Genomic DNA, 19,809 nt, shown 5'->3' with positions numbered 1-19,809 from the left:
TGTTCATTTTGGTCACCTTGCTATAGGAAGGTTGCTATAAAACTTGAAAGAGTGCAAAAGAAATTGAAAGAATGTTGCCAGGACTCAATGGTCTGTGTTATAAGGAGAGGTTGGACAAGCTAGGACCTTTTTTTTTAAAGCATAGGTGACTGAAGGGGTATCTTAAAGAAGAGTTTAAGACCATGACAGGCATGGAGGGTGAACACACACAGTCTTTTTCCCAGGGTTGGGGAATTGAGGATTAGAGGGCATCAGTTTATGGTTAGAGGGGAAAGAATAAAAGGGAACCTGAGAAGCAATTTTTTTTTAAACAGAGGGTGACATGCATATGGAATGAGCTGCCAGCTGAAATAGTTGAGGCGGTACATTGATAACATTTAAAAGGCATTCGGACAAATACATGGATAGGAAAGGATTAGAAGGATATGGGCCAAGTGCAGGGAAATGGGGTTAGCGTGGATGGACATTTTGGTTGGCATGGACCAGTTTGGGCCAAAGGCCCTGTCTTTGTGCTCTCGCTCTCTGACAAGAGCAGGAAGTTTATGATGGAGCTGCAGTGAACTTTGGCTTGGCCAGTGCTAGAGAAATGTGTGCAGCTCAGGTCACCACTCTATAGGAATGATGCGCTTGCATTGCAGAGGTTGCAGAAGAAATTCACTAGGATGTTGCCTGGCCTGGAGTGATTTATCTATGAAAATAGTCTAGGCCAGCTAGGCTTGTCTTCATAAGAGCTGAGAAGGCTGATGTGTGATCTGACTGAGGTGTACAAGTTACGAGTGGTATAGAAAGGATAGATAAGGAAGAACGTTTCCCCTCAGTAGAATCATAACTGGGGGCACAGTTTTAAGGAGGAGTAAGTGATGACTGCAGATGCTGGAGATGCTCGAAATATTGATTCTCCTGCTCCTCGGATACTGCCTGACCGGCTGTCCTTTTCCAGCACCACACCCTTTGGGACAGCTTTAAGGTCAGGATCAAGGGTTTTAGAGGGAAATTGATGGAAAGAAAATGTACCCAAAGGGTTATAAGTATCTGGAACTCACTGCCTAAAAGGGCAGTAGATGCAGGAACCCTCCAGATATTTAAGAACAATTTAACTGAACACTTGAAACACCATAGCATGCAAGGATATGGGTTAAAAGTGCTGAGAAATGGGACTAGAATAGATGGGTGTTAGTGATCAGCACAGAAAAGATGTATTGGATGGCCTCTTTCTGTCCTTAAATAACTACAGCTCTGTGTTGCCTGGGCTGGAGGGTTTCAGTAATGAAGGTAGATTACAAACGTTGTTTTCCCCTGAGTAGAGGGGGCAAATAATTGGCACGCAGGTTGCAGGCAAGAAGCAGAGATTCACTAGGTTGTTGCCTGAAATAATTCGATATCAAAAGAGAATAGATCAAATCCATTTCAGCAGCAGGAGTCGGGGGAGTGTGAGCCAGGGGGCAGCTAGGAGGATAAATTTGAAGATTAAATACTTACTATGTGAATCAGCAGCCTCCATGTCAGCAGGTGTCATAGAGTCATAGAGATGTAAAGCACGGAAAGAGACACTTCGCTCCCACTCGTCCATGCTAACCAGATATCCTAACTTAATCTAGTCCCACTTGCCAGCACTTGGCCCATATCTGTCTAAACCCTTCTATTCATATACCCATCCAGATGTCTTTTAAATGTTGTTATTCTACCTGCCTCCTCTGGCAGCTCATTCCATACACGCTCCATCCTCTGCATGAAGAAGTTGCCTCTTAGGTCCTTTTTAAATTTTTCCCGTCTCACCCTAAACCTATGCCATCTAGTTCTGGACTACCCCAGGCCAGGGAAAGGACTTTGTCTATTTATCATATCCATGCCCCACATGATTTTATAAACCTCTATCAGGTCACCCCTTAGCCTCTGATGCTCCAGGGAAAATAACCCCAACCTATTCAGCCTCTCTTTGTCGCTCAAATCCTCCAAACCTGCCAACATCCTTGTAAATCTTTTGCACCCTTTCAAGTATCACAACATCCTTCAGATAGGAAGGAGACCAGAATTGCACACAATATTTTAAAAGTGGCCTAACTAATGTTTTGTATAGCCACATGACCTCCCAACTCCTATACTCAATGCTCTGTCCAATAAAGAAAAGCGTACACTTTTTGACTCAGATTCTGCAGAGGGCATAAGCCAGGGCAGTCGGGAAGGTAAATTTGACTATTAAATACCTGCCTCATGAGTCAGAAGCCTCCATTTCAGCAGTGGGAGTCCAGGCAGTGCGAGCCAGGTGTCAGCAAGGAAGGGAAGTTAGAATATTGAATAATTACCTTGTGAACGAGCAGAGCAAAGGCTGAACAGGAGCGGAAGCAGACATGGGGACTGCTGGGTAGGTGAACTAATATATTCAGGCAGTGGATAAACCCAAAACACGACACGTGTAGTGTCTCCCACCCATTCACCTCCTCTAACATAAAAAGACTTGGTGTGATGGGTTGATAAGTTAAGGTTTTTTTTAAGTCTCTTTTGGCAATTTAGAGCAGAGAGGATGGAAGGTAGTTGCATATTTCTATTGCAGACTATGAGAGCTAAGTGTCACCACTGGTGCCCCTGCTGATTTCACCTACAAGAAGTGAACCTAACTCCAGCTCCTCACAGACCATGTTAGGGAACTGGTGCTGGAGTTGGATGAACTGCAGATCATTCGGGAGGCGGAGGGGGTGATAGAGAGGAGTCAGGAACAAGGGTGATGAACTTAGAGATTGGTCAGTACTTGGAGGTACGATATTATGGCCATTACAGAGACTTGGATATCGCAGGGGCAGGAACAGTTGTTGGATGTTCCCGGGTTTATATGTGTCAAAAGGAATAGGGAGGGAGGTAAAAGAGGAGAGGGAGAGTGGCATTGCTAATCAAGGATAGGATAACAGCTACAGAAAGGGAGGTCGTGAGGAGGGTTTGTCTACTTAGTCATTATGGGGTAAGTCAGAAACTGGAAAGTCACTTGCAGTCACTTTATTGGGAATTTTCTATAGACCTCCCAATAACAACAGAGAGAAAGAGGAGCAGATTGGAAGGCAGATTTTGGAAATGTGCAGAAGTAAATGGGTTGTTGTGATAGGTGACTTTAACTTCCCTAATATTGATTGGAACCTCCTTCGTGCAAATTGTTTGGATGGAGCAGATTTTGTCAGGTGTATCCAGGCAGGATTCCTGACTCACTATGTAGATAGGTCAACTGGAGGGGATGCTATACTCGATTTGGTGCTTGGCAACGAACAGGGCCAGGTGTCAACTCAGTGGGAGAGCATTTCAGTGACTGTGATCACAACTCCTTGACCTTTACTCTAGTCATGAAGAGGGATAGGAGCAGAGAGTATGGGAAAGTATTTAATTGGGGGAGGTGGATTACAATGCTATTAGGCAGGAATTGTGCAGCATAAATTGAGAAGAGATATTTTCGGGAAATGCATGACAGAAATGTGGAGGTTGCTTAGGGAGCACTTGTTGCGAGTGTTAGATAGGTTTATCCCACTGCGGCAAAGAAGGCATAGTATGGTGAAGTAACCTTAGATGACAAGAGATATGGAACATCTAGTCAAGAGGAAGGAGGAAGCTTAGTTAAGGTTAAGGATGCAAGGATCAGACAGGGCTCTACAGGGTTGCAAGGTAGCCAGGAAGGAACTGAAGAATGGATTCAAAGAACTGGAAGGAGACATGAAAAAGCCTTGGCAGGTAGGATTAAGGAAAACCCCAAGATGTTCTACACTTATGTGAGGAATAAGAGGATGGCTAGAGTGACAGTAGGGCCGATCAGAGATAGTGGAGGAAACTTGTGCCTGGAGTCACAGGACATAGGGTAGGTCCTTAATGAATACTTTACTTCAGTATTCACTACTGAGATGGATCCTTGTAGTTTGTGAGGACAGCGTGAAACAGGCTGATATGCTCAAACAGACTGATGTTAAGAAGGAGGATGTGCTCGAAATTTCCAAAAACTTGTGGACAGATAAGTCTCCTGGGCCAGACGGGATATACCCAAGATTTCTACAGGAAGCGAGGGAAGAGATTGCTGCACCTGTGGTGATGACTTTTGCGTCCTCACTGTCCACTGGAGTAGTACCAGATGACTGGAGGGTGGCAAATGTGATTCACTGTTCAAGAAAATGAATAGGGATAACCTTGGGAATTACAGACCAGACAGTCTAACATCAGTGTTGTGCAAATTATTGCAGAGGATTCTGAGAGACAGGATTTATGATTATTTGGAAAAGCATAGCTTCGTTAGAGATAGTCAGCAGGTCATGCCTCACAAGCCTTACTGAATTCTTTGAGGATGTGACAAAACACATTGATGAAAGTTAAGCAGTGGATATGGTGCATATGGATTTTAGCAAGGCATTTGATAAAGTTCCCCATAGTAGGCTTATTCAGAAAGTAAGGAGGTATGGGATACAGGGAAATTTGGCTATCTGGATACAGAATTGGCCGGCCCATAGAAGACAGAGGGGGTTAGTAGATGGAAAGTATTCAGTATGCAGCTCTTTGCCAGTGGTGTTGCACAGGGATCTATTCTGGGACCTCTGCTCTTCGTGATTTTTATAAATGACTTGGATGAGGAAGTGGGAAGGTGGGTTAATAAGTTTGCCGAAGCTTGGTGGAGTGGTCGTAGTGTGGAGGGCTGTTGTAAGTTGCAACAGGACATTAACAGGATGCAGAGCTGAGCTGAGAAGTGGCAGATGCAGTTCAACCTGGAAAAGTGTGAAGTGATTCATTTTGGAAGGTCAAATTTGAATGCATGCTTCTTGGCAGTGTGGAGGAACAGAGGGATCTTGGGTTCCACGTCCATAGATCCTTCAAAGTTGCCACCCAAGTTGATAGGGTTGTTAAGGTGTATGGTGTTTTGGTTTTCATTAGCAGGAGGATTGAGTTTAAGAGCCACGAGGTTATGCTGCAGCTCTATAAAGCCCTGGTTAAACCACACTTGGAATATTGTGCTCAGTCCTGATCGCCCTATTATAGGAAGAATATGGAAGCTTTAAAGAAGATTCTGTGGAAATTTACCAGGACTCTGCCTGGACTGGAGGGCGTGTCTTATGAAGAAAGGTTGAGGGAGCTAGGGCTTTTCTCATTGGAGCAAAGAAGGATGAGAGGTGACTTGATAGAAGTGTACAAGATGATGAGGCATAGATAGCGTGGATAGCCAAAGACTTTTTCCCAGGGCGGAAATGGCTATCACAATGGGGAATAATTCTAAGGTGATTGGAGGACAACATAGGGGAGATGTCAGAGGTAGGTTCTTTACACACAGAGTGGCGGGCGCATGGAATGCAGTGCCAGCAGTGCTAGTAGAGTCAGATACCCTAGAGACATTTAAGTGACTCTTGGATAGGTACATGGATGATTGTAAAATGAAGGGTGTGTATGATTAGTTTGATCTTTCTATAGGATAAGGGCCTGTACTGTTCTATGTTCAAACTCAGGTGCTTTTCTTGGAGCAGAGCAGGCTGAAGTAGAACCTGGCTGAGGTCTACAAAATCATGAGGGCCATAGATTGGATCGATAAAAATAAACTTTATCCCTCAGTAGAGGGGTCAATTACCAGGAGGAAGAGATTTAAGATGCACAACAAGAAATTTAGAGGGAATTTAAAGAGTTTATTTTCACCCAATACATGATGAATACTGCCTGAAAGGGTTATAAAAAAATCGCACTTTAGAAATAGTGTTTCAAAGATTGATGCTGTAATCACATTACAGCCAACACACATTTTTAAAAGTTCACACTTTTTGAAGTGTGTGTACTTCAACGCGAGGAGCATCCGAAATAAAGTGGGTGAACTAGCAGCATGGGTTGGTACCTGGGACTTCGATGCTGTGGCCATTACGGAGACATGGATAGAGCAAGGACAGGAATGGCTGTTGCAGGTTCTGGGATTCAGATGTTTCAGTAAGAACAGAGAAGATGGTAAAAGAGGGGGAGGTGTGGCATTGTTGATCAGGGACAATATTACAGTTGTAGAAAGGATGTTTGGGGACTCGTTAACTGAGGTAGTACTGAGGTTAGAAACAGGAAAGGAGAAGTCACCATGCTGGGAGTTTTCTATAGGCCTCCAAATAGTCCCAGAGATGCAGAGGAAAGGATAGCAAAGATGATTCTTGATAGGAGTGAGAGAGGCAGGGTAGTTGTCATGGGGGACTTCAACTATCCAAATATTGACTGGGATCACTACAGTACGAGTACTATAGATGGGTCAGTTTTGTCCAGTGTCTGCAGGAGGGCTTCCTAACACAGTATGTAGACAGGCCTACAAGAGGCGAAGCCACTTTAGATTTTGTACTGGGTAACGAGCCTGGCTGGGTGTTAGATTTGGAAGTAGGTGAGCAATTTGGAGACAGCTATCACAATTCTGTCAGGTTTACTTTAGCGATGGAAAGGGATAGGTGTACTCCACCGAGCAAGAGTTACAGCTGGGGGAAGGGAAATTACGATGCAATTAGGAAAGATTTAGGAAGCGTAGAATGGGGAAGGAAACTGCAGGGGATGAGCACATTAAAAATGTGGAGCTTATTAAAGGAAAAGCTTCTGCGTGTCCTAGTTAAGTATGTACCTGTCAGGCAGGGAGGAAGAGAGAGAACGCATGAGCCGTGGTTTACTAAGGAAGTGGAATCCCTGGTCAAGAAGAAGAAGGCGGCTTAAGTTAGGACAAAATGTGAAAACTCAGTTAGGGCGCTTGAGGGTTACAAGGAAGTCAGGGAAGACTTAAAAAGAGAGCTCAGAAGAGCCAGGAGGAGACATGAGAAGTTGTTGGCGGATAGGATCAGGATTAACCCTAAGGCTTTCCATAGGTATGTCAGGAATAAAAGAATGACAAGAGTTAAATTAGGGCCAATCAAGGATAATAGTGGGAAGTTGTGTGTTGAGTCAGAGGAGATAGGGGAAGCACTAAATAAATATTTGTCGACAGTGTTTACTATAGAAAATGAAAATGTTGGCGAGGAAGATACAGAGATACTTGCATCTAGGCTAGAAGAGATTGAGGTTCACAAGGAAGAGGTATTAGAAATACTGCAGAGTGTGAAAATAGACAAGTCCCCTGGGCCGGATGGGATCTATCCTAGGATCCTCTGGGAAGCAAAGGAAGAGATTGCCGAGCTTTTGGCATTGATCATCAAATCATCATTGTCTACAGGAATAGTGCCTGAGGACTGGAGGATAGCAAATGTGGTTCCCTTGTTCAAAAAGGGTAGTAGAGACAGCCCTGGTAATTACAGACCAGTGAGTCTCACTTCAGTTATTGGTAAAGTATTGGAAAAGGTTATAAGAGATAGGATTTATAATCATCTAGAAAAGCATAATCTGATCAGGGACAGTCAGCACGGTTTTGTGAAGAGTAGGTCGTGCCTAACGAATCTTATTGACTTTTTTGACAAAGTGACCAAACAGGTAGATGAGAGTAAACAGATTGATGTTGTGTATATGGATTTCAGCAAGGCATTCGATAAGGTTCCCCACAGTAGGCTATTATACAAAATGCGGAGGAATGGGATTGTGGGAGACATAGCAGTTTGGATCAGTAATTGGCTTGCTGAAAGAAAACAGAGGGTTTTAGTTGATGAAACATGTTCATCTTGGTGTCCAGTTACTAGCGGCGTACCCAAAGGGTCGGTGTTGAGTCCACGGCATTTTTATAAATGACCTGGATGAGGGGTTAGAAGGGTGGGTTAGTAAATTTGCGGACAACACTAAGGTCGGTGGAGTTGTGGATAGTGACGAAGGATGTAGTAGGTTGCAGAGAGACATAGATAGGATGCAGAGCTGGGCTGAGAGGTGGCAAATGGAGTTTAATGTGGACAAGTGTGAGGTGATACACTTTGGATGGAATAATCGGAATGCAAAGTACTGGGTAAGATTCTTGGGAGTGCAGATGTGCAGAGAGATCTCGGTGTCCATGTACACAGATCCCTGAAAGTTGCCACCCAGATTGACAGGGTTGTTAAGAAGGCATACAGTGTTTTGGCCTTTATTAATAGAGGGATTGAGTTCCAGAATCAGGAGGTTATGCTGCAGCTGTACAAAGCTCTGGTATGGCCACACTTGGAGTATTGTGTACAGTTCTGGTCATCGCATTATAAGAAAGATGTGGAAGCTTTGGAAAGGGTGCAGAGGAGATTTACTAGGATGTTGCCTGGTATGGAAGCAATGTCTTACGAGGAAAGGCTGAGGGCCTTGAGGCTGTTCGCGTTAGAGAGAAGAAGGTTGAGAGGTGACTTAATAGAGACATACAAGATAATCAGAGGGTTAGATAGGGTGGACAGGGAGAGCCTTTTTCCAAGTATGGGGATGGCAAACACGAGGGGACACAACTTTAAAGTGAGGGGAGATAGGTATAAGACAGATGTCAGAGGTAGTTTCTTTACTTAGAGGGTAGTAAGGGTATGGAATGCTTTGCTTGCAACGGTAGTAGATTCGCCAAGTTTAAGTGCATTTAAGTCGACATTGGACAGGCATATGGAAGTACATGGAATAATGTAGGTGGGATGGGCTTCAGATTAGTATGACAAGGCGGCGCAACATCAAGGGCCGAAAGGCCTGTACTGAGCTGTAATGTTCTATGTTCTAAACTATATTCCCAATTTGTCAATCGCGCTACAGCAAATTCACATTGATGAATTATAGCAGAATGGGGTGTTTTCTATACTGCCCCCAATACTGGCTGATAAATGGAAGAACAGATTGGACAGCAGACCTTGGAAAGATGCAGATGTAATAGAGTTGTTGTGGTGGGTGAATTCAACTTCCCCAATATTGACTGGAACCTCCTTAGTCCAGATGGTCTGGATGGAGACGATTTTGTCAGGTGTGTCCAGGAAGGATTCCTGACTCAATATGCAGATAGGAAAACTGGGGGGGGGGGGGCATATTGGACTTGGTGCTAGGCAACGGGCCAGGCCAGGTGCCAGATCTTTCGGTGACTGAGACCATAACTGTCTCACCTTTACCACAGCCATGGAAAGGATAGGAACAAACAGTATGGGAAGGTATTTAATTGGGGGAGGAGAAATTATACTGCTGTTAGATAGGAGCTGTTGGGCATAAATGTGGACCATAAATTGGGAACAATTGTTCTACAGGAAATGCACAATAGAAATGTGGAGGCTGTTTAAAAAGCACTTGTTGCGAGTGCTGGATAACTTTATCCCACTGAGACAGGCAAGGAATGGTAAGGTGAAGGAGACTTGGATGACAAGAGCTTTTCGCCAAATGGAAGAAGAAAGCTTACTTAAGGTTGAGGAAGCAAGGATCTGGCACAGCTTTAGAAGATTACAGAGTAGATAGGAAAGAACTCAAAAATGAACTGAGGAGAGCTCGGAGGGGGCACAAAAAAGCCTTGGCAGGAAGGATTAGGGAAAACCCAAAGGTGTTCTACACGTATGTGAGGAATAAGACAATGATCAGAGAGAGGCTAGGGTCAATCAGGGATAGTGGAGGGAACTTGAGTCTAGGATCTGAAGAGGTAGGGGAGGCCCTAAATGAGTTTTGTGCTTCAGTATTCACTAGAGAGATGGACCTTGTTGATAGCAAGAACACCATGAATCAGGATAATAGGCTTGAAGAGATTGATATTAAGAAAGTGGATGTGCTGGAAATTCTGGGAAGCATCAAGATAGCTAAGCCCCCAGGGCCAGACCAGATATATCCAAGGTTACTACAGGAAGCGAGGAATGAGATTGCTGTGCCTCTGGCGATGATCTTTGCATCCTCACTCTCTGCGGGAGTAGTACAGGATGCTTTGAGGGAGGCGAATGTTGTTCCTTTGTTCAAGAAAGGGAATAGGGAATTCCCTGTGAATTACAGGCCAGTCAGTCTTACGTCTGTTGCAAGCACAGTACTGGAAAGGATTCTGAGAGATAGGATTTATGACTATTTGGAAAAGCATAGTTTGATTAAAGATAGTCAGCATGGCTTTGAGGGGGGCAGGCCATGCCTCACAAGCCTTATTAAGTTCTTTGAGGATGTGACAAGGTAAGTTGACAAAAGTCGATCAGTGAATGTGGTGTATTTGGATTTCAGCAAGGCATTTAGATTAGATTCCTTATAGTATGGGAACAGGCCCTTCAACCCAACAAGTCCACACCGACCCTCTGAAGAGTAATCCACCCCGGTCTGACTAATGCACCTAACACTATGGACAAGTTAGCATGGCCAATTCACCTAACCTGCACATCTTTGGAACATGGGAAGAAACCAGAGCACCCGGAAGAAACCTATGCAGACTCGGGGAGAATGTCAAACTCCACACAGACAGTCGCCCAAGGCTGGAAATGAACCTGGGACCCTGGCGGTGAGGCAACAGTGCTAACCACTGAGCCACCGTGCCGCCCTACTAAGATTTCCTTTGATAAGGTTCCCCATGGTAGGCTCGTTCAGAAGGTTAGGAGATATGGGATACAGGGAAATTTGTCTGTCTGGACACAGAATTGGCTGGCTGAAGAAAGACAGTGAGTGGTTGTGGATGGAAAGTATTCCACCTGGAGGTCAGTGACCAATGGTGCCCTGCAGGGATCTGTTCTTGGGCCTCTATTCTTTATAGTTTTTATAAATGACTTGGATGAAGAAGTGGAAGGGTGGGTTAGTAAGTTTGCTGATGGCACAAAGGGCAGTGTTGTAGACAGTGAGATCACAGACATTCCTTTCTTCAATTCATTTTCCAACATCGTCTTGCCGATAGGCATTCTTGAAGATTCGTGGACCTTTCATACAGGGGTTTCCTATAAGTCAATTTCTTCTCCCATACGTTGGTATCTCTGCTGCATTTTTTGACAGAACCCTTCAGGGAGTCTTTGATACACTTCCTTTGACCTTCTCTTGTCCAAATGCCTTCCTTGAGCTGTGCAAAGAAGATTTGCTTTGGCAGTCGTAACTCTGGCATGCTAAGCATATGGTCGGCCAAGCTGATTTTGGATGATTACAGGCTCGATGCTGGTGCTGATGGCTGCTCGAGAATGCTAATCATAGTATCCCTGTGCTTTCAGCCAAAGTGGAGAATCCACATCAGCGTTGCTGGTACTTCTCAAGGGTCTTGAGGTGATGCATAGTTTCAGAGCCATATAAAAAAGTTGAAGGATGACTGCCTTTTACACAAAGATCATAGTATGATCATCAAAGGTTCTCTTCCTTAGAAGTATGAAGGTGGCACTCGCAGATTGGATGCGATGTTGAATATTTGCATCAATGTCAGCTTTAAATGGAAGTTAGCTTTCCAGGTAAAGGAAATGTTCCACACTTGGGAGGATATATCCATTGATCTGAGTAAGGAGATTGACTAGAACTTGCCCTGGGACAGGCTCGTAAGAGATTTGAATTTTGTTGCGTTTTCGGCTGAGACCAATTCTTTGGTGTGCTTTCATGAAGGCAGCTCATCAATACCTTCTAAGGCCAAGGCAATAAGTGGCCCAGGTTCACAAAGCATGGAATAATAAAAATAAAAGTAGGTCAAACAGTCTGTGTCAGCACAGGAAAGTGATGAGAGAAGCACAGTTAAAAGAAAGTTAATCCCCAACATTTAGAAGAAAAACTGTGGTGAACTCTACATCATATCTATAGGCAAGTTAAGCGACATAAACAACATTTCTGGTATTCAAAGAAAGCCACACATTATCCATTTTAAATAGTTACAAAGTCGTAACAATTTGTGCAACCATTACACAATTTTATGCGTGAGGAGAAATGGCCCCTAATGATTCCAAAGAAGGGAGATTTATATACTCTGACACGCCAGTTAATTTCAGAGACTGCTGGCAGGGAAAACTAAGAACTTCCTACACCATCCATCTTCATCCTGTGTTGCACTCTATTTAACCTACAATCCTGGCCAATCCTATCATTTTTCAGCAGCACCTAATCAGTCTAATGATAAATAACAAATGGATGAAGATACCTCCCAGCATGGAGCAATCTATTATCTTCACAATGTTGGATCATAAATGTTGTATACCCAAACACCACTCTCACTTCCTTCAGTCCCTCCTTCCTCTAATGCCACTGAGCAACATTTTCTCCTTGTTCCTCACTTCAAGATTCATTTTGCTCTAAGCTCACAATAATGGAGTCCTTACAGCTCTATATCAAAGTAGTACCCCTTTATTAAACAGCAATTCAATCTCATTTTCTATTCCTCCTTAATCAAAATTAGCACCTTTCTATCTCTATTCCTCTAAACCCCATCAAATATTATGTCAATCAGATTACTCCAGAAATTAAATCGACCCCACCTGTTCTTACTTTCACTGTGTAATACTTTTTGCCATTCCCATACAAAAGCTCTGCCTCACAACTTCAACCACATTTCAATCCCTGGGTCCCTACTGAGTAGCATTGCTGAAGTAACTCCATACATCCCTTCCACTGAGCAAAATTCCTTTCCTTGTATTGTCAATATTAAAATACTCAACAGCATAATCTCCAAACTTACCATGAGTGGTTGTGGCAAAGTTCTCATCAACAATAATATACAACTGTAAAAATGGATGAGTTTGAATTTGCATCTCCAGGCCAAAACTGGATTTCACCTGGATGTAGCTGGAAGACTGCCTATAAATTTTAATGTTCTCTGAAAAATAAATTGATTATATAATTAATAAATTCATTGATAAATAAATAACTTACTTAAATAACTTACTTTAATTACTGAATTAAAACTAAAATATGACAGCTTAGATTTCACTCTAAAGGTAGTAATATTAATTGGGTACTGGAGAAATAGTTTTATTTACTTAATTATATCTTCACGCACCTTTGTGAGTGAAAATGTGTTTTATCAGTGCAACTTTGAAGTTTGAATCATTGAGTCATACGGCATAGAAAAGGCCAGTTGACTCACCATATTTATGCTGATTAAAAACATTAACTATACTAATCCCATTTACCTGCACCTAGTCCATAGCCTACAACATCCTGAGATTTTAAGTACTCATTTAGATGCTTTTTAAATATTGCAAGAATACCTGGCTCCAACACCCTCTCAGGCAGCAGGTTCTGTATTTCAATCAGCTTCTAGATGAAAAAACATTCTCATAGCTCTAGACAACTTACTCATCTCCTTAAAATTATGCCGTCTAGTCTTAGACATAGAAAGGATTCTTACGATCTACTCTGTCTAAACCTCTCATAATTTTGTATATCCTCCTTCAGCGTCCTCTGCTCCAAGGAAAACAAAACCAGCCTATCCAGTCTTCCGTCATAACTGAGACTGTTTAACCCAGGCAACATCCTATCTGTTTCGAGTTTGCACATTCTCCCGTGTCTGAGTGGGTTTCTTCCAGGTGTTCTAGTTTCCTCCCACAATCCAAAGATATGCAGGTTAGGTGAATTGGCCATGCTAAATTGCCCATTGTGTACAGAGATGTGCGGGCTAGGTTGGTCAGCCATGGGAAATGCAGGTATACAGGGATATGGCTGGGATGCTCTTCAGAGGGTCAGTGTGGACTTGATGGGCCAAACTGTAGGGATTCTATGGATCCTGGATTCTTCTCAAGCCTCTCTAGTGCAATCATATCCTTCTGATAGTGTGGTGACCAGAACTGCACACAATATTCCACCTGTGCCCTAACCAATGTTTATAAAGTTGGTTTATAACTTTCAGAAATCTACGGACTTGACACCAAGGTGCCTTGGTTCCTTAATAGTCCCTGAAGATCTACCATTCATTGAGAATGTCAGACCTCCCAAAATGCATACTTCTCAGAATTAAATTCCATTTTCCATACCTCTGATTAATGTAAAAATTGATCAATATCAGACTGTAGCTTAAGACCAATCCTTCTCAACTTCACCACCAATGTTAATGTAATCTGCAAACTTACTAATTAAACCTTCAACATTGACATCCAAATACATAATGTAGATAACAAACAGCAGGGCCCCCAACTGCAATCCCTGTACTACATTGCTGGCTACAGATTTTCAATTACAAAAATACCTCTCCACTGTAACCCTTTGCCTCCTGCATGTAAGCCAATTTTGGATCCAGTTTGCCAACTTGCCTTGGATCCCTTGGCTGACTAAGTAGGGTTTTTGAAAAAGATGACTATATATATTGATAAAGGTTGTGCACTTTATGTGAAACACATGGACTTCACTGAGGCCTTTGGTAAGGTCCCATATGGAAAGCTGGCCCAAAAGATAACAGCCCATGGGATCCAAGATAAGTTGGATCCAAAACTAGCTTCCAGATAGGATGCAAAGAGTGATTGTGGAGGGTTGCTTTTGTAATTGGAAGCCTGTGACATGAAATTCTTCCTCATCTATAAAAAGCTCAATTTTCAGCAGCAATTCCCTTCCAACAATTAAAAAGAGATTCAATTTTTCCATCAATTTCAATGTTTGTTTCAATTTTCTTGCTGTTTGATAAGCGAAAGCAAGAAAATATTGTAAATGTAGAACTGCCATAATGTAAGTCAAACAACATTATAGAAGCTCTAGGGTGGTATTCTTTTCTTCCTTAATTTTCAATCCATTAAAGTGCAGAAGAAAATCTAGAGAAATCTAAACATAATTAAAATTCTTCATTCTGCTCTCTCTAGAGGATTAGAAAAAGAAAAATAGAAATCTTTTAATGAACAACAGCAGTAAACCCTCAGCTGTGAAATGATACCATTGCAGAAAAAAAACTCTAGTCCAATCTTTCACTGTACTTTGCTATTCCACCATATTAGGAAGCTGTTACTTGACATTTCATGTGATTGGTTGGGGATAGATGAGCAGGAGGAAGAAGAGAAGACAGTCATCATGCAGGCATCCTCTCAACTGCTAATAACTATGTTTTGTTTTGGTCCAGCAAACTGGTTTAAGTCTCCTGAATCGTTTACTTTTAGTATTTACCATCATTCACAGATCTGTTACACCTGCTTCCTCACTGCAATACACTATGGAGGTGAGTTTGCAGAGGATAACTGTTTGTCCATCACGACTTCAGTAAGAATGTGGGAAAACAAATTGTAAAATGGCTACTCTCTTTTTCTAGAATAGATGCAAATAGATCATACTGCATCAAAATACTGTTCCTCCCTCAGACATTGGCTGCCAAGCTTGCTGAGGTTCTATTTTAACTTCAGCTGTCAAGCATCCACAGTACCTTTGCCTTTTTTCTGAGCTTTACCATTTCTCTTCTATTAAGGCTATAATAGAGAAGTGAAGCAGTACAGATCAGCTGCGTATGGTAACACAATGGAAAGAGTAGCAAGTGCATCTATGCGAACATCCCGAGCCCAGGATCATTGAGGGACGCAGGGTGCTGGTGATTGTTGATGGGATGGAAGTTACAGCATAAGGGTTGTGGCGAAGGAGGGCTCAGGAGTCAGGCACCACATGCCTTTCAATGAGAGAACACACCCATGCATCCCAGGCCCCACCAAAAGCCAAAAAACAACCCTCAAACGGTTTAGTTTTCAGCTTGCCACATAATGAGTCTGCTTCTGGTTAAACATCTACAGCGAGAGGATGAGGTTCTGAAATCGGCACCAATTGCCCACTTAGGGGCCTCAATTGCTGTAAGAGTATTGCACCCAGATTTAACTGGGGCAAAGGCAGGAACATGACAGATTTTCCACCCACCACCTTCTGGTCTGACTAAGTGCATCCTCCACCTAACACAACATGAAGGAGAGCATTAACCAACAATGATGTCAAGTATATCAACTTGTTTCTCTGTGGTAATGTTGGACTAAGCATGTGTTTGATCGTAATATAAAAGCACTGACTGAAATTCAAAACAAGTATCTATCCTGATACTACTTAGCTTGATCATTGCATGCTGTGGATAAAGATGTAGATCCAATTTATCCAAAATTAGATCTACAATGTCAGTTTAAAACACATATACTATACGGAGATCAATCAGACTCTAAACAATTTCAACAGAAAGTTTATTTTACCATTTTGATAGGGTAACTTCATGATTTTATTGTTGACTTCTATTGTGTCTTGCTTTGAAATTATGATTTTTGTCTGTGGAAAATAATAGAACAATCAAATAATACAATTTGGAAGATTATCTTCAAGTGATATATTTAAATGCAACATAACATTGACATTGACTGAATACATGACCCATGAAACCAAACATGGAGTTTACACTGAACACAATTGTTCAACTACACCTCCCCAATATATAATGTCACCAAAACTAAAGGAAATAAAACTGCAGATACATTAATAACAATAATAACACATAATTAGATGCAAAATGTTTGACTTGCTGAAGGTATCAAACTGACATTGTGGATCAGTTGAATCTTTAAGAAACTGCCCCAGTTTAATGTTCATGGAAATAAAAATAATATGACTTCTAGACAGCCAATTCACAAAGTCAGTTTTGTTCTCAGGTAGCAAGATGAAAACCCACCCTTATGAAATAAACAGAGCAAAGGAAGAATGGATTATTATAAGGCAGCCACTACAGACATTAGTGAGACACAAAATGCTTAAATTACCACAGATGCTGAAAATCTTAAACAAAAGTAGTAAAATTTGGAATCAGTCAGCAGATTACATGGAATTTTCCAAATGGAATTCTTCATCATAACCTAACAGCAAGCTTCTCAGATACCAATCATGTATGGTCTGTTTAATCTTTTTAATATTTTATTTGATAATTTTATCAGTTGTAGTGGTACAATGATCAGTTCATTTCAAGATAAATTCAGTTCATTTCGGCTAAATATAATGATTGCTTAAGTCTTAGTTTTCACAACTTTGATAAATACTTTGGAATGATTTTTATGACAAGAGTAAAGAGGCTATGCTTTAGCTTTTTTTAAATTTTGTGGGACTTGGGCGTTGCTGGCTGGCCAGCATTGATAGCCCATCCTTATCCATCCTTGAGAAGAAAGTGGTGAGCTGACTTCTTGAATCGCTGCAGTCCACTTGCTGTGGGTTGACTCACAATGCCAGTAGGGAGGGAATTCCAGGATTTTGACGTAATGACTGTGGCGGAACGGCGGTATATTTCCAAGTCAGGGGCGTGAATGGTTTGGAGGAGAACTTGCAGATGGTGGTGTTCCCAAGTACCTGCTGGCCTTGTCCTTCTAGGTGGAAGTGGTCGTGAGTTTGGAAAGTGCTGTCTAAGATTCTTTGGTGAATTTCTGCAGTGCATCTTGTAGATAATACACACTGAATACTGTATGCACAGTGTAGATATCCTTATTCAAGGAATTTGCAAGAAATTCAGAGAAACTTTATAAACTATTGCTTGGAATGAGAAGATTGAATCAGCTGACTTGAATCCACTGGTGTTTAGAAGAGTAAGAGGCAACATGATTGAAACAGATAAGATCCTAAAGGAATTTGAAAGTGTTTTTCTTGCGAGAGAATATAGAACTGGGGTTCACTGTTTAAAAATAAGGGGTTGCCCATTTAAGACAGAGTTAAGGAAATATTTTTTCTCTTAGTGTCAAGAAACCCTCTTTGAAACCCTCTGTTACCAACTCTTTTTGAGACAGTCTTTAAATATTTTCAAAGCACAGGTAGGAGGATTCTTGATAAACCGAGGTATGTGAAAGGTTCTTGGACGTAAGTCGGAATTTTGAGTAATCAGATCAGCCATGGTCTTACTGAATGGCAGAACAGGCTTGAGAGGGTGGGTGCCCTATTCATGCTCTGTATGTTCATATTAATGAAAACTAATCACAGTCACGTGCATCACTTATGACTAGAGGAAGGTCATCTGCTATTGTACAAACCCAAACAGATAAAGGAAATTGCTCACTGGTCTGCAAGTGTAACTGCAATGTTGAGTGATCAAAAAGAACTAGGTGGTTTGTCATTTGTTATCTATAAGTGAAGGTTAAAACATAGTAAACAGGATTAATAAGCTCTATTTAAACTTCATGCTCCAAACATACAAAGTCTGCTTCAATTAATGTAAACAATCAGCATAAGGTCACATTTCAAGACATATTTGACCTTGAAAAATGAATAAACAGTAATAGACTCCTCTGAGTCACTTGCAAATATATAACTGAGCTGATGTTTACAAATCCAGAAGGTTCAGTAAATTGACTAGTTATTGCAGAGGAAATCCTTATTGAATATATCACATACATTTATTGGCACACTGTTCTTATTTACTACAAAAAGTAATCAATAAAAAGGCAGAAGAAGCAGCTGTAAATTAAGCAATGACAGCTAACATCAATCTGGAAGAAATCAGAACAGTACTGAAAGAAATACAAACCAGCAAGGCAGTAAAATCAGATTAGATATTCGTACTGAGTAAGACAGGAAGAATGATGATATTTTCATCATGATCATGATATTTCAGATGATATCGAGCTATGTAGTGGAGATGATGGGAACATGGCTTGAATATCTGGAGATCTGAAGAAAAGCACTTGAAGTCAGGAATATGACCATTAATTTGGCCCTGAGAAAGGAAATTAAAGTGAATGTGTAGAGGCTGTGTGCAAAGATTTGAATATATCTATCATACAAGTACCTGTGAGCTATAGTTGGAGAAGGGCAATTTCTAAAGAGCAATTAGGACTTGAAAATGATTGACCATACCTCATTCACAAATTAAAAGGTATATGGAAATTAAACAATGTGGTTGGAGTAATTGAAGAAATGCAGTGGAGTGTTATGCGATAGAAAAGTGTGATACTGATAGGAAGAAAACTTGAAGACAATTCTGCTATTGGTCTTGTTATGTAGTGCAAAACCAAATGGCAACATTAAGGGAAGAATAACAATTGGATTTTAATAAGACAAAGAGGTTGAGAAGGATGGGTGAAACTATGAGGAAAAGCAAAATCAGGAAGTAATACAGCAGGGGTGAGCGAAGACTGTGTAAACATCAAAGAAAGTAGAGATTGAAATAGTATGATAAACTTTTATGGAGTGAAAGAGAAAATGTGGTGAGGCGAGTATTGGAGACTGGACTGCTAGATAAGAAAGAGATGTCAGCCTAAGATCAGATGGAAAGATGCAGTATTGAGAAATCTAAATATAATTGGATTAGAAAAGGAATTGTGATCAAATTGAAGAGTTTGAGAAGGGTGGTCAACCAATACTATGGCAAACCCAAAATGGAAAAAGACACAAGATACAGGAGACGATAGCAGGTTATCTAGTTATAAAATATAAACTTATTTGAGAACTTTGTATTCTGCAGAGCTTTGGGGGTAGATTTTCATGCCCCTGCCTATGTCAGAATGAAGATGAGTGACTTCTACAAAGAGCTGGCAGGATCTGACTCCAGCATCCTGCCTTCATTGCCATTTTCAGCAACTTTTCATGGTACAGGATAAGGACACATCGAGTACTGAGCCCAAGGACTCCAATATTTGCTGGCTCAATTGTAACGGTGGCATTTTACATGACCCACAATTGCGATCGAGTCAAGATGACTTCTAAAAGAAATGTGGTTCAAAGCACAATAGAGTCATAATGAATCTTATGGGAGCATCATAACAATGGATTATAACCCTGGATTACTTGCAGAATACTGAACTTTCAATTACAATGCAAATTTTTTTAAAGAGAGAGCATATAGCAAACACATGACTGCAAATGTAGATCCAGTGGCATCTGGCAAAGTACTGTGTAAAACCTATTGAGTGCTACACCTGCAGAATCTCAAGGAACATCCGAAAATAGACTTAAAAGGAAGAGATAATGAGGTGCCCCACCCCATTTCAGACCAGCATAAAGTTATCTCCTGTGGATTATATTTCAAACTGGAGGCATGTCTGCATTTAAACCTTCCAGAAATATGAAAAAGAGAGGATTAAGAAACAACCCTAACGCATTCTCTGTGTGTAATAATGAGCTGATGTA

The 19,809-nt window shown here is 41.4% G+C and overlaps 1 protein-coding gene across 1 annotated transcript in view; it reads right to left on the bottom strand.

Moving 5' to 3' along the window:
* LOC122558125 (mucin-6-like) overlaps positions 1-19,809 on the bottom strand; it is a 314,704-nt gene that overhangs the window by 165,922 nt on the left and 128,973 nt on the right. The window contains exons 12-13 of the mRNA XM_087996204.1: positions 15,909-15,981; positions 12,449-12,586 (exon numbers count right to left, since the gene is read on the bottom strand). Coding sequence (XP_087852330.1) covers positions 12,449-12,586; positions 15,909-15,981 — 211 coding nt within the window. The remainder of the gene's footprint in view (positions 1-12,448; positions 12,587-15,908; positions 15,982-19,809) is intronic.

This window comes from Chiloscyllium plagiosum, unplaced genomic scaffold (genome assembly GCF_037043375.1).
Source record: "Chiloscyllium plagiosum isolate Xiang-an unplaced genomic scaffold, Cpla_swu_hap1 HiC_scaffold_18, whole genome shotgun sequence".
Lineage (NCBI taxonomy): Eukaryota > Metazoa > Chordata > Chondrichthyes > Orectolobiformes > Hemiscylliidae > Chiloscyllium > Chiloscyllium plagiosum.
The sequence above is the reverse complement of the archived record's forward strand: the minus strand, read 5'-3'. Positions and strand labels throughout refer to the sequence as shown.